Source organism: Sceloporus undulatus, chromosome 1 (assembly GCF_019175285.1).
Source record: "Sceloporus undulatus isolate JIND9_A2432 ecotype Alabama chromosome 1, SceUnd_v1.1, whole genome shotgun sequence".
Taxonomy (NCBI): Eukaryota; Metazoa; Chordata; class Lepidosauria; order Squamata; family Phrynosomatidae; genus Sceloporus; species Sceloporus undulatus.
In genome coordinates this window covers 375,892,246-375,907,839 of record NC_056522.1, presented here as the reverse complement: position 1 = coordinate 375,907,839, position 15,594 = coordinate 375,892,246, and the positions used below count along the sequence as shown (strand labels likewise).

The window sequence follows — 15,594 nt, the reverse complement described above, 5'->3', positions numbered from 1 at the left end:
TACTCTGGCTCTCTGGCAAAGGTAAACGCTCTTTAATTTAGACTATAATTGGTACGTTTTACACATACCACACCTAAAAGGTTTTTTTTTCTGACACAATAGTACACAGGGCATATCGACACCACTTTAACTACTATGACTACATCATACAGAATCCTGAGACTGTCATTTTGTGAGGCACCAGCACTCTTTGTCACAGGAGGCTAAGGACCTTGCAAAACTACTGATCCCAGGATTCCATAGGATGCAGCTACAGCTCTTAAAGTGGCATCAGACTGCATTATTTCTACAGTGTAGATGCATGCAGGGACTTCTTAAGAAATTCAGTGTTCTCTGTCGGAGAAAGGGGCAATTAGCCTTGGCTACAACAGAGTTAACCTAGATCTCAATGGAAGTTACTTTGCTGTTGCTGCTAATGGATGTGAAATTTTAATCCCTGTCTTTTATTGCCTTTTGTCTCCAATCCCCACATAGTCAGGTAAGGTAAGGTAAAATTTTATTTGTATACCGCCTTTCTAGGACCAAGGCGGTTTCCAACATACACTGACAATATAACAATATATCAATACAAACAATATAAAATCACAAAAAACATAGCATTAAAACCTTATACAGTAAAACAATAAAAAACCACCACTCATGCCAGCTGACATGCTGACGAAGTCAGGAAGGGGAACTGCTTCTGCCTACACTGGTATTCCCCCGTAGGCTGCATCCGCACTGCTGAAAAATATCCAGGTTGACACCACTTTAACTACCATGGCTCAATGCTATGGAATTCTGGGATTTGTAGTTTGGTGTGGAACCAGAGCTCTCTGCCTCACAAAACTACAAACCCCAGGGTTCCATAGCACTGAGCCGGGGCAGTTAAAGTGGTGTCAAACTGCATTATTTCTGCAGTGCGGATGCAGTTTAACTGACTAAATTCAGTTGGTGAAGTAGCCAACGAAGCCCAATATAGCTCTTTTACAGATTTTGTTGCCTATGTACTGCATAATCCAGTTTATCCATTTGATCTCTGTTTACATAGAAATTCTTGAATTCCTTTTAGGTTGACATTTTCTGGCATTCATTACATCACTGAAGGATCCAGAACTCAGATTAAGTGCATTATCTCCAGATAGGATCCAGGTTGTAGTCTTTGTGAATGCATCCAGGGCGCCCCCTAGTGCCAAAGTAGGGACTTCCAATGAATTCAAAGAAGAATCCAAAGATATAGCCGTGTCAGTCTCTGTAGAATCCGTACGCAGAGAGATCTTGTGGCACCTTTGAGACTCACTGAAAGAAAGAAGTTGGCAGCAGGAGCTTTCCTAGACTTCAATCTACCTCATAGACCATAGTTTCTTATTGTATCTGCTGTAGCTTTGTATATGTAAAGCTAGGTAAAGTATAGTGACTTAGGGACAAAACACACTGTGGAAATAACCCAGTTTGAGACCACTTTAACTGCCCTGGCTCAGTTCTGAGAAGTGAAGTTTTGTGAGACATTTAGCCTTCTCTGTCAGAGAACTCTGGTGGGGCCATAATAAACTACAGTTCCCAGGATTCCCTCTCACTCAGCCAGGGCAGCCAAAGTGGTCCCAAACTGGATTATTTCTCCAGTGTGGGTGCCTCCGTCCTGCAGAAAAGCCACTTTGTAAAACCACAAACAACACAATGCAGGCCTAGGCCTAAATTGTATTTCCCTTGTTTGCCTGATGAAGAAGCCAGTGTGGCTCCGGAAGCTTGCAACGTGTAACTGTGCATTTCGGTTGGTCCCATAAAGGTATCATTATTCGGATGTTATTGGATTAAACTCGGGAAACAAAGGCCCGATTTGCAAGTGTACTTTCCCCCTCCGGCCAGCAGGGGCCGCTGTTGGGAGGGAGAGCCTCGCAAATAGCCTTTTTAAATAGCCAGCAATGCCAGCGTCTATGGCAGCTTTCCTATTGGCTACCGACTGTGACGTATCTAGAGGAGGGGAGGGAGAGCTTGGCTCATGAGTGAGACCGCGCTGCGGAGACAGTACTGCGCATGCGCAAGGGTAAAAGGGAGGAGGAGCAGGAGGAGGACAAAATGGCCGACCGTGCGTCACGTGACGAGTTCTCGCGAGAGTTGGTTCCATTTCCGCTTCCGCCTGGTGGTGGTAGTGGTGCTGTGTAGAAGAAGAACGAAGGGGAGAAACAAGGAGGGTCTGCTGTTGTCGCCGCCGAGCTCCATCGAGGCGCCTCAGGTTCGTCAGAGGCGGGGATGGGGGCTCTTTCAGGCGAGGGGCGGCGGTGGCTGGGAGAGGCCCCCAGGGGCCAGGCAGCCAAGCCCTTGGGAGGGAGAAGGGAACCAGGCAAGCAAGACCCACTTATTAGGGAACCCAAGCAAAGGAGGGTTTGGGAAGGGGGGCAACAATTCCCAGAACCCCCCAGCAAGCTTCTCTGTCTGGGGATTCTGGGAGTTGTTGCCCCCAAAAAGGACTTCCCAATCAATTTGCAGGTGATTATCATATGTTTGTTTATTTGCCAATATGTCTCCTTCCATTAAAACAGAGGACTGTTCCAGACTAACATGGCTATGTCTTTGAATCCCGCAGTTGTTGTTGTTGTTGTTGTTGCCTCATTGCAACACTGTGAATGAGACATCTCCAATGCTACACATCCTCCAGTGCACTGCTTTAAGTCCTGTACATTCAGACCCATGACCTCCCTAATTGAGCCCCTCCTTCTGGAATGTGATCTTCCTCTCTTTCCACTGCCTTCCACTTTCCCAAGCGTTGTTGTCTTTCCTAATGAGTCCTGCCTTCTCGTGATGTGGCCACAACACAACAGTCTCAGTTTTGTCATCTTGGTTCCTAGGGAGATTTCTGGCTTGATCAGTTCAAAGACCCCTGTCTTTATCTTGTCACCCATCCACAGCTATCTCAAGCACTCTTCTCCAGCGCCATATCTCAGATGAGTTGGTTTTCTTCCTAAACGCTTCACTATCATCCATAGGTGATGATAGGGAGTACTGTGGCCCTTTGCTTTGTCATCATCATTATTGTTGTTGTTAAGCCGCAAAGAGATTTGTAGCACCTTTGCAAGAAAACTGAAATAGTCAAAGAGTCCCATTGCCTTGGATCAAATATTGATTGGGATGGCGGCTGCAGCCAAGAAGGAGTGGGAATGGCAGTTACGAAAGAACTGGACACGATCCTAAAGAGGAAAGCTATACAACTGATCACTAAAGTTAGAATCACCCGATGCATCGTATTCCCCATTTCCATGTGTTTATGGGAGAGCTGGACAGTGAAGAAAGCGGAGTTCAATTCATTTGAGGGTTGGTGCTGGAGAAGAGTGCTGAGGATACTGTGGACAGCAAAGAAGACCAATTTGTTCTAGAACAGATCAAGCTTGAACTTTCTCTGGTAGACAGGATGACAAAACAGGATGTTGTCCTTTGGCCATATCATGAGAAGCCATGGCTCACTCGAAACGATGCTGGGAAAGGTAGAGTGCAGTAGAAAGAGATGAAGACCGCATACTAGATCCAGAGAGTCCACAGGCATGAGATTGCAGGACCTGAGCAAAGCGTTGGAGGACAGGGGGGTTGATTGGAGATGCTTCATTCACAGCTGAGGTTGACTCCAGTTATCAGCAACAACAAGCACCTTTGTACTCCATGCACCTGATGAAGTTGACCAAGTCTACGAATGCTTATGCTGCATCCTCTTTGGTACATCCAGGGATAGCCGTGTTGGCCATTTAGCAAATCCAGTAACATCAAAAACCCACCAAACACTGACACTTTTATTGGGCACAACATACATTTTGCAAGCTTTCGAGGCTCCACTGGCTTCTTCATCGGGCAAGGTGCTAAAAACCATACAGGAGGGAAAAAATGGAAGATGTTAGCCATAGGCCTGGATTTTGCTGGTTTTGCTCTTAATTCAAATGGTATGGAGGGGTATCTCTTGCAGGCTGGCATCTCCTCCTTCTGGCCATGTGCTTACTGGGTGGTTCTCAAAGCCCAGGAAATTTAACATCAATTTGCAAAACAATAAGATACTTCCTTTGCATCCAATATGTCTCCATCCTTTGTGAGGCCAAGGCCCCTTTGTTAGGCAGAGAACACTGAATTTCCTTTGTACAGCTACTGTCAATGGTGCTACAAAATCCCTTTGCATATATGTTAAGCACCACAATGTAGACCATGGTAGAGGATTTGGGCCAATCCTCATGCCCCCCTTGCAATCTTTGACAATAGCTCTTCCCCCCAAGAGGGAGTGTCCTGTGTTTGAAACCATGCATCTGACAATCCAGCACCTGACAAAGTAGGCCCAGGCTACAAACATCTCAAAGGAGCTACACTAAGGCAGCTATGGCTTTGAATTCTATTACTAATTCCATGTCAGTGGAATTTCATGTACTTTAAGGTTGTTATCCAAGGTACTAAGCTTTTTGGAGAACTATTATCATCTCCATTATCTTAGTTTCCCCCAGAAATTGGGATTGAAAGCAGCTCGCAGTTTAAAAGAACAATACCATTAAACATAACAAAAGAGCATTACAGTAGAATTAGACTATTTACAGTATTAAAACAATGACTAGTGGCTTCCATGTCGCAGCAGCTCACAATTTAAAAGAATAATACAGTTAAAATCACAGATAGAAAGCATTACAACAGAATTAAACTATGTACAATTTTAAAACAATCATTTCAATAAAAGAATAAAATGCCATTTTTAAAAGACAAGCTCTTTAAAAACTGTTAAAAACAGTGATCCCCAAACTGATCTTTAAGGGATTTTGGACTTCAGCTCCTAGCATCCCAGACGTGGCTGAGGCTTCTGGGAGCTGGAGTCCAAAATTTCTTAAAGGGCACAGTTTGGGGACCACTTCGCCTTAGACTATTTCTGTGAAGCAACCGGCTTTGATTCCATAGAGTAGCAGAGGTTGGCTCCATCCCTTTGCATCACTTGCTAACCCCTTGTTTTTAGACCCACACTGTCTATGGGCACCACTAGAGCCTTAACACAGCCCTTGAGGAAAAGGCAAAACTTAGGAGTAGCAGGACACATAGCTTCTATAGTTTTGTGTGACAATGGGGAATCTTAAAGGCAAATGTGAAGTGCAAAGTGGCAGGCCTATTTTATGAGGAGTGTTTATTTTGTTTTCCCATACAGCACTATGTGCAGCATTGAAAGCAGCTGAAGCAATTTTAAAATTTACCACACCCAACAAATGCTAACCAAACAGCAAAGCCTTTAAACAGAGGCTGGATGGCCATCTTTCAGGGATGCTTTGATTGAGAGTTCCTGCATGGCAGAAGGGGGTTGGACTGGATCAGGGCCCTTGTGGTCTCTTCCAGCTCTACAATTCTATGATTCTAAAAGATAAGTAGTGACATACATGCTTCACTTGTAGAATATCAGTACAGAAAGCTGAATACATCTCCCAACTGGAACTGTATAAAAAATGAAGGAAAGAATCCTTTACCTCATTGGGATGCTAGAATAGCTATGGAGCATGGTATCTGTAACCAATAGCACCATTGATTTATGTGGCACTTTAAATGGTTATGAGCAAAAAAGACAGGTTCCTGTACTCAAAACTGCTTACTCTGAGAATTTAAAGTAACTATTTAGATACAGCAGGACATCTGCACTAAAACAGTAGGAAAAGTTCAGGTGTGTGTCAGTTCTGATTTAAGAATTTGAGCTGGTGGTTGAATTGCATACAGATTCTGCTCCTGGAATCTCACCCGTAAATTTTAGCTTACTCCACTGATTCCATTTGGTGGAATTTTCTGAGAAATCTGAAGCTGCGTTCAGGTATTACTTCCATCAGTTTCTTCAGTACACATGCAGTGGGCTGCTTTACCTCCTTTCTTGTTGCCTTCCTCGCATAAGTAGAACACTGTTCGTACTGTCTACTATGATCAGGAACCCTGGAAAATCAGGGATCTTGCATGGATAGCCTTCATTCAAAGAGGAGACTGACCTCTTCAGATATTCTGGTTCCTATTGGAGGAAAACGACAACAAAGGTGGGAATATATTGAAGAAAGAGAGGTGAGAAACAGCTGGATATCCTCACACTCTTACTGTTTTCAGTTAAATGGATTTCCCCATCCAATTTTTGTTTCTCACTGCCTCCCTTCCTTGCCACCCAGTCCCTAAGACTCAGTCTGGAAACTGTTCACTATGTTGAGATGCTTCCTTATTCCTCCTTCAGAGTTGTGACATACTTTGCCCAAACATAACCAGCAACATTTCTCTGCTCTACTGCAGTGTTACCTGTCCCTAAAGTTATTTTGAAAGGCAAGTTTGAATGAGGTATTTAAAAGCTAGATCTGCGGCACCCGTTGAAGTGCTAGTTGAACAGATGTGCTGTTTTGCCATTAGCAGAGTGTTGCTAAGTGGCTGGCAAAACTAAAATTTAAATTAAACCACCAAGGAGTTGAGGCAATTTCGCGCTTGCTATATGGAGTCTGGTGGGATTTCATAGAGGGGCCAGTTAATGAGAATAGGAGCCCAGAACTAAAAGCACTCTGCCATTTACTGCTCAGAGCCAGGTATGTTCAAGCTCTTTTGAGGGAAATGGGGAAGAAATTGTGAGATAGTAGGAGTCACCTGGAATTATTATATGCTAACACTGCTCTGCATCATATCATTCTTACAGCAATAGCAATATCATGTACATTTCTATAATGCTTCATAGTGAACTGAGCACTCTCTAAGCAGTTTACAACATATAAGCCAATTTCCCCCAACAAGCTGGGTACTCATTTTGCTGATCTATGAAAGTATGGAGAGCTGAGTCAACCTTGAAGCCCTGGGTTTGAACTCACAACCTTGTGGCTGCAGTACTGACATTTTACCACTGCATCTCGGGCTCATTACAGGGTGCTTTCCAATGCTTTCTCTGCTGACTGGTCTTCTAGTTTCTGAATAGAATATAAATAAAACTGATTTGCATAATATATAAATATCTCAGCATCATAAATACTGGATCTGATCTTTGCCCACATAACCTATTCCTTTCTGATTTTAGCAATAAGTCCTAGAATTTATATTACATTAAAAAATTGAGATAACAGCCTTATTGAAGGAATTGGTACTAGCATTCTAAGCCTTAAATGGCTCATGACCCAAGAATTTGAGGGGTTGCTCGTGCCCATTACTAAATGGATTAAACACACCACTTTGTTGTATGCCTTCAAGTTGTTTCCAGTTTACGGTAACCCAAAAGCGGGACCTATCATGAAGGGTTTTTTTTTTTTTTTTTGGCATGGTTTGTTCAAAGGGGATTTGCCTTTGGCTGCATCTGCACTGCAGAAATTATGCAGTTTCACACTGCTTTAACTGTCATTGCTCAGTGCTATGGAATTGTGGGAATTTTAGATTTGTAAGACATTTAACCTTCTCTGTCAGAGTGTGTTGATGCCACAACAAACTACAAATCACAGAATTACACTGCACTGAGCCATGTCAAAGTAGTGTCAAACTGAATTATTCTGGCCTGTGCAGATGATTGCCTTCCTCTGAAGCTAAGAGAATATGGCTTGTTCAAAGTCAACCAGTGGGTTTCCATGGCTGGGAGGGGATGTGAATCCTGGTCTCGAGCTGTAGTCTCAACAAATGAACTACTACACTACGCTTGTACTGTGTTCAAGCATACTTTCCAACATTTCACACATCAAAAGTGGGACGTGTATGGCTGGCTCTAGTTGGGCCGAAATCTCCTAAAAGCACCAGATCCTGTCTGATCTTGGAAGCTATGCAATGTCAGCCCTGTTCAGTACTTGGATGGAAGACTGCCAACAAATGTCAGGTGCTGTAGGCTATATTTCAGAGAAAGGAATAGGCAAAAACACTTCTGAATATTCCTTGAAATTCTGTGAAGTTCCCTTACACATAAAGAGAGCTCTGGCTATTGTGGTTGTGCTCCTCCAGAAGCTGTTGTCTGCGGGACTGACATGTAGAGCAGGCCCTTCTTGATTATGACTTTTCACTTAAGCACCTTCTACCTTACAGAGATCTAGCTGCCTCCCACTCCATTTTAAAGTGCTTGTCTATATATATATATATATATATATATATATATATATATAATCAGGCTTGTATTGAAGGTATTGACTTGACTGTACTAATGGATGATAATTCTACTTGGTAATGTGTGGTTATGTTTTCTCTTTTTAGGATTGGTTTGCAAATTACTTTTATTGGCATAATTAGCCAGCATGGCATAGTGGTTTGAGTGATGGTCTACAACTCTGGAGACCAGGCTCCAATTCCCCGCTTGGCCTTGAAACCCACTGGGTGACCTTGGGCAAGCTGTACTCTCTCAGCCTCAGAGGGAGGCAAAAGCAAATCTACTCTGAACAAATCTTGCCAAGAAAACCTTACATTTGGGTCACCTTAAGGTTGCCATAAATTGGGAATGACTTGAAGGCACACAACAACAACCATTAGCCACCATGGCTTCTTCTGAGGGATAGCAGTCAAGAATGACAAATAATAAAATGCAAAAATTACGAAGGTACTGGCCAGCCAGTTTGAATTAGGCAGGTGTTGGCTTTCAGTCATTAGTTTGCACTGGATTACAATGCCAGTTTCGTTGTTACAGCCTTCTAGACTTCTCCCAGTGGGTGGAACACTGTGTCACTGATACCAAGGTCCTTTGCCACTTGTTGTTGAGATCATAGTTGTGCCCATCCTAGGCTTAGTCAGCAGCTGGCATAAAGGTCCTCCAGCTCATTTTCCCCCTTGCCTCTAACTCATTTTCATTCCATGGGTGTGGCACCACAGTTATGCAGGTCATCCAAATAGCAATGGCTGCTGAAACAGTTCTATATTTAACCTTTATGGTGTTGGCAGAGAAAGCTAACTGTTGCATAGCAGACACCCTTTTAGATTCATGTGTATTTTTATTTATGCATATCTAGCATATGAATGGCTCATGGCAGTTGTATCTGGATGCCGTTAGCTGCTTGGATTAGTGGAGAAGTGGGTAGAATTTTACAAAAATAAAACAGTAAAGAGAATTTGGATAGCAGGATGGTAGCAACAGTTGCTTAGCAAGCGAGATTTCTAGGGAGAAGAATGCTCCTGCAAATTGTTAATGTGCCATTACCTGTTGCCCCATGGAATGTCTGTCAGATATGATGCTACATCAGCACACTTTCTCCTGCCTCCACAGGCTGAACTCTCCATTATGTACAAGTAGCTTTTCATCCTTTAGTGGACAAGGTTTTGTTCTTTGACTTTGTTTATTTATGGTGACTCTTGTCAGATTCTGCCCAACCATTTAGCACAGCATCCCTATTCCATGGCCTTATTTAGAATCCTTAATCCAAAGGAAAAGGTGTTTCATGTTCTAAACTTGATACTCCTGTGGTTTGTGAAGTCAAAAGCTTTCATGGCTGGCATCCATATTTTTTTGTGGGTTTTTCGGGCGATGTGGCCATGTTCTAGAAGAGTTTCTTCTTCCTCCTGTTGTTTGTAAACATTATCTTTATCTGGTCCCTTATTTGTTTGCTTTATTTTAATTATATTACACTTTTCTCCTGGCACAGGAAGCAAAGTAACTCACATCATGTTAAAGACAAAAGTAGATTTCAAAGCCTGAACAAAAGGTGTTTGGGGAGAGCGGTTGTTTTGGTTCTGTTAAGAAACTTGCACATTGGCCTGTTCATCTGTAGTGATGTGCACCCTGTATTTTACGATACGTGTGTTGGAATCAGTGTTCCTAGACAAGAGAGTGTAGGAGTATTGCTTGTGGTTCATTGGCCTGTTTTGCATTGGAATCATAATTTGGAATGTATTCTAAATTTCATGCATGCTGTAGTAGTGGACACTTTGCATTAAATTATTCTTTTCCCCACTTCTTTTACAGGAAAATGTCAGCAGCTGATGATTTTTCAGTAAGTTGTCTTTTATTCATAATATCACTGTACACTGAAATTGACTTATTGGAAATTAGCAACAGCAACAAATAAATTGGAGTATGAGTGAGAATGTTTGCCTGACATTGGTTTTGTTAGATAAGTACATCATGTTGTTTTGCCATTAAGCAACAGTATTTTAAGTTAAATACTCAAATGAAATGTGGACAGGAAGAATTACACTTAGGCTGCACTTCTGAGATGCCTGGCTTGGTGTCACTTGGTCAAAGAAAGTCTACTCTTGGAACTTCTCACTGCGCAGCAGCAGTATAAGGTCTGCCATAGTTGCATTTAGGGGTCAGACTTGTGGGAAATCTTCTCATTTCCCTTCCTGCCTCACTCTGCTGACCCTATGGAAGAACTGTATCAGTTCTGAAACTGGTGTTACTCATTTTCCACCTGTTGATTCAGTGAGGAGATGAAATAGACCTTTCCCCTTCCCAAAAAATTCTGTGCCACCTTCACTCTGCAGGAGCTTTCAGAAGCAGTGGTTCATCTCTAGTGGGGTTTTTTCCTCCTTACCCGCCCATATCAAACTTTTTTCCCCACAAACTGTGATATGTGTGATGAGGTTTTGAGAAAGTAGTATGCAGGTATGTTTTGTAGAGATGTGTATGAAGGTGGTGGGTTCTAGAAAGTATTTCCTTAATCACAAAGTGCATTAAAACCTATCTGTACATTGCTGCTTCATACCTCATCTGTCCATAAAACATATGCAAGTGTTTTGTGTTTGCCTGAGAATACTGCTAGTTATCCTGTGAAAAATCAGCATGAAGCATTTCCCTGAGCCTAGATTGATAGACAGGCCCAGTCCATAATGGATGAGCAGTGGATAACCCAAAACCTGCAATGTACAGTGAGTCCATGGACCAGAGTTTGAAAACTTATTTTGGTGGGGGGCATGCCTAAGATGGGAGCCTGGGATGCCCCCAGCTGGGGGATTCTAAGAGCTGTAGTCCAAGAACATAAACTTTCAAGCTCTGGTCATTGGTAAATGCTTAGGAACTACTTAGCAGAGAAGTTACAGAAATGGGTGATGATGGTACCAAAATGTTTCAAGTATAACATGTAATCATAAGATCAGTAATCAAGATATTTTGATAGCTTTGGCAAATGCTAGTAGGTTATGGGTTGATAACCAGGATAATATTGAGATGCAATGGCTTAATGGTTGTGGTAGTTGCAGAGTCTCACTGGTGTTTTCCCTGTTCTAGCTGGCAGATGCTCTCCCGGACAGTTCTCCTGCCAAGAACGCCACTGTAGGCAGCGCGAAGCCTGCTCCGCAGCCTGGCCAGCCCCCTCAAGCGTGGCCAGCTTCCAATCCCTGGAATAACACTCCCAGCACTGCCCCCACAGCACCTTCTGGGTTGCCTCCAAATACATCCACCTCCAACGTGCCCTTTGGACCTCCACCGACGGGAATGTATCCTTCCCTGCCCCCTGGAGCACCCGTCCCTTTCCCTCCCCCTGGCTCTGCTTGCCCTCCTGCTGGTCCCTATCCACCACCAGGTCCTGCCCCACCAGGGCAATATCCTCCACCAAATATGCCATTTCCAGAGCTCCCAAGGCCATATGGGGGTCCGACAGAGCCAGCCGCACCCCCTGCTGCTGTTGGGCCATGGGGGTCAATGCCAGCTGGAGGGTGGGGACCCACAGTTGGGGGTCAGTATCCTGCTCCTAGCGTGCCATACCCACCCCCAGGGCCATATTCTACTCCAACCCAGACGCCGGGGGCCGCTCCAACGGTGCCATGGGGTGCCGTCCCTCCAGGACCCTGGGGACCTTCTCCACCAGGCCCCTTTCCCCCACCCACGGGTTCCTATCCTGCTCCAGGACTGTACCCTACACCGCCTAATCCTTACCAAGTGCCGCCTGCATCTGCTGGGGCTCCGTCCATGCCTGGTGTCCCTCATGTGAGTACCTAAATCTTTATCTTAACAGTATGAGTGTTTGTTGCACATAAATTGTATAGCTCAGCTTTAGAACTAGCCATCAACAGGAAATGAGCAGAAGTCACCTCCTGTTCAGTTCCTGTTAAAATGTTTTTATTCCTGGTATCACAAAAATGCTATGAGGCATTTTAGTTGGCCTTTAGGGCCACCACCAAAGAGAATGTATCCTTCCCTGTCCCCTGGAGAACCTTGTGGGCTGTGGTTTGTCTACCCTTCTTCTAGTGGCCTCCAAGCCTCTTTAAACGAAGCTTCTCCAAAAATGTCATTGTTTGTTAAAATGTACATTTTAATTTATTAGGGAGATGAAGCAAAACTTGAGGGTTATTTACAACTGAATTGTTTTGCTTAGTGTTTTCACATATACACAGTTGTTCTTAATAAGAATAAAGGAATACACTGTGTATCTCTAATGTGTGTCTTGCTTAGTATTGCTTTCAAAATGAAATTCCTACCGTCTTGCTAATCTTTCACAGTACATCAATGAACACCTGTATCCTATTTTTATCAAACACATGTTACTTTTCATTTAAATATTTCTTAAAATAAATTATTTTACACATGTCATTAGAAAGGCCACCAATAGAATTTATGATATAATCAGTCTTTCAGCTGTGTGATGTCCAGATGTTTTGGACTGAGGTCTTTTAAACCTCATGTTTAGTATGTTGGCCAACCATGTTAGACTTAATTGCCCAGCAAGAATAGAGTGCCCTGAAAGAGTAGTTTCCAACCTGTGAATACTTTTTAACTGTATATCCCTGTGGTGATAATCCATGATTTTCATTCCCTCTTACTGCTGCACTTCAGTGCCTTACAAGTAAATATATGCCTCTTTAAAACAGTAATAAGTAAAGGAGAATGGGGCATGGGAAAGATAATCTGTAGATAACAGGTGTGCTGCTGATTTTACTGTCCAAAATAAGGGTGGGAAATCATGTAGCTTTCCAGATATTGCTGGATCACAACTCCCTGCATTCCCTAGGATGAGTGATGTAGTCCCACTATATCTGGAGAGCCACAAGATTCCTGTTGCTCCTTTAATATAATGATATTGTTACTCAAGTCTATAGCCAGTGTACTTGAGGAGAAAAATGCAGTGGAGTACCAGTAACTTAGAACTGGGAGGCAAGGGAAGGCCATTATATTAATGGAGATGTGATTAATTAATCCAACGGCAGCCAAGCATGGGGCCCTCTGGATATTGGTGGAGTGCAGCAGCATCGTAGTGGGTGTTAAAGAATGATAGGTATTGCAGTCCAACAACATCACCCATCCTGGCCTTTTTGTATTAGCTGCAGTCAGGCCATTGCCTCATCTAGCAGGGGGTCTTGGATGCTATTAAATAAAAATGCACCACTAATTTGTTAGGTCTCTTCTCGTCCTATGGAGTAGTGTGCCACTGAACAACCTGTCACAGGCAGCAAAACATCATGAGGTGCCATGTGTTTAATGCATAATGTCAGTCTCAATTAGTCTTCACCTTAAACCTTTGGTATTGTAGAAACTGACCTCTCTTGCTTTATTTATTTTTGACAGCCTTACCGTTGAACTTGCATCAGGCTGATTGAAGAAAGGTCTCCCCACCTGCTATTTACGGAAATTTTTAAAAATTGTTTTTGGTAACCTTTTGGAGTCTTGAAGAGCACACTCACCTTCTGCACGCCGCGTCTGAGGTGTGAAGGAGCACTCTGTGTAAGATGGACTCTGTTCAAATGGTGAAATAATGTATTCTTTTGTTTGTTTGTTTGTCAAGATGAATTAGGATAAACATGGCAACTGCCCCAGCTCTGTAATCCTTGCTTCAGTGAGGACCCTCCTCGGAATAAGTGGGTGTTGGCCCAGCAAGAAAGGACAATTCTGGAATAGTCCAGGGATTTGATGAAACCTAGGAATCCTTGCCATAATTTTTTCATCGATAATGGACTTGCAGGCCTCTCCAGACCAATAACCCATTCCGTTTGTCTGTTTGTTCAGGTGATTTTAATCATTTCAATAAACTAATTTTGTTCTGAAGAAATCTTTAAAGAAATGGGCTAGACACAGTACAGTCATTCATCAGATTGAAGGAAAGCAAGGCACATTAATGCAGAGGCATTTCTCCACATCAGACTCAGTTTCCACCATCACCTGCCTGTCTTGGGAGATAATTGCAGAGATATATGACTAACATCTGGTTCCCATATACACACTTGTGCATTGTTGCACAAGGCAGTTTAGGTATTCTGACATTTGGCATAGATCTGGGGTGTGAGGTTTGCCAAATGAGTGAGATTTCATAGCCATCTCAGAAGAAAAATGGATATTAAATGTGAAAGTAGGAGTATTAGCTTGATCAGGGAGCCCTGCAATCATTTTGGTTGTCTTATGTGTTTCAAATCTCCACATTGAAGTCTGAAATGTTTTGGCTTGGAGAGGACCGGAACATGACCAGAAATTTCCTTCCTTGTCCAGCCACACAAGCATCTTGGAACATTAAACATCACAGTTACTCTGCTGTGGTAGTGCACCATTTATTATGTAGAGCTCCACAAACTGTAGTTGAATGCAGGGTCTAGTCTAGGATTAAACAGGAAAGTCTCTGTAGTTGTGCTTGTTCTCAGATAATTTCTGTTTAATTGAGTCACATATAGGTGATGAATACTAGGCAACCCTTGCTTGTAGATTTCCATTGCATGTACTGTACATCTTTTTTCCCCCACTTAAACTTTTGGAAGCTCAGCTCTAAACTGACCTAAACCTCCACTTCATGGACCCTCAATAGGATAGTATAACAAGTTGGATTTTTATTTTTTTGTGGTTGAGCTTGTTTAAGTGGATCTTCAGATCAGCCTAATTTGGCAGTTTTTTTGTGGGGTTTTCAGGGCTATGTAGCCTAGAAAAGTTTATTTCCGATGTTTCACCAACATCCGTGGCTGGCATCTTCAGACAGTTCCTCACATTTGGGGAAATCGCAGGAGTCAGAATACAGCCCGAAAACCCCACAAAAAATATGGATTCTGTCCGTGAAAACCTACAACTTCACAATTTGGTAGTTTAATAATCCATAAGAACAAGAACCATTTCTGATCCACTTGACACATGTAAAATTCTGTCTGGTCACCTAGAGAGAGCTCTTAGACTTCATAGCCAAAGGGATATGTCCAAGCCTGTCTTAGGAAGCCAGTTTTGCAAGAAGGACCTGCTAAGAACCGGTATTTCTCCTCCCTAGAATTGGTGGACTCATTTAACTGAACACTAGGATTGGGTGTGCCACAAGAGTACCTTCTATAATATATTACAATGCCATTTAATTCCCTTGGAATGGAATTAAAATAGTGAGTGGAAGAACAAATCCTGTGCATGGAGAATGAAGTACCTTTGTAGTCAGTCCTTGTACAAGTTTGTTGTGCCCATTTATTTCTTTGTTGCATGCTGTCTGCCTGTCTCCCCACTGCCACTGCCACCACCTTGGTGCTTCTCTTATAGGGATATTGTGTCTTCCCAGAGTGTCAAAACACGAACATTATGCTCCTGGGAAGAGGTGGAATGGAATTAAAATAGTGAGTGGAAGAACAAATCCTGTGCATGGAGAATGAAGTACCTTTGTAGTCAGTCCTTGTACAAGTTTGTTGTGCCCATTTATTTCTTTGTTGCATGCTGTCTGCCTGTCTCCCCACTGCCACTGCCACCACCTTGGTGCTTCTCTTATAGGGATATTGTGTCTTCCCAGAGTGTCAAAACACGAACATTATGCTCCTGGGAAGAGG

The 15,594-nt window shown here is 43.0% G+C and overlaps 2 protein-coding genes across 2 annotated transcripts in view; one reads left to right on the top strand and one right to left on the bottom strand.

Annotated features, from left to right (window-relative positions):
* Window positions 1-15,594, bottom strand: part of WDHD1 (WD repeat and HMG-box DNA binding protein 1) — a 192,105-nt gene that overhangs the window by 99,318 nt on the left and 77,193 nt on the right.
* MAPK1IP1L (mitogen-activated protein kinase 1 interacting protein 1 like) lies at window positions 2,066-13,877 on the top strand. Its single transcript, XM_042451013.1, has 4 exons — window positions 2,066-2,212; window positions 9,848-9,875; window positions 11,111-11,809; window positions 13,385-13,877. The coding sequence occupies exons 2-4, from the start codon at window positions 9,852-9,854 to the stop codon at window positions 13,394-13,396; spliced, it is 735 nt and encodes a 244-aa protein (XP_042306947.1). The 5' UTR covers window positions 2,066-2,212; window positions 9,848-9,851; the 3' UTR covers window positions 13,397-13,877.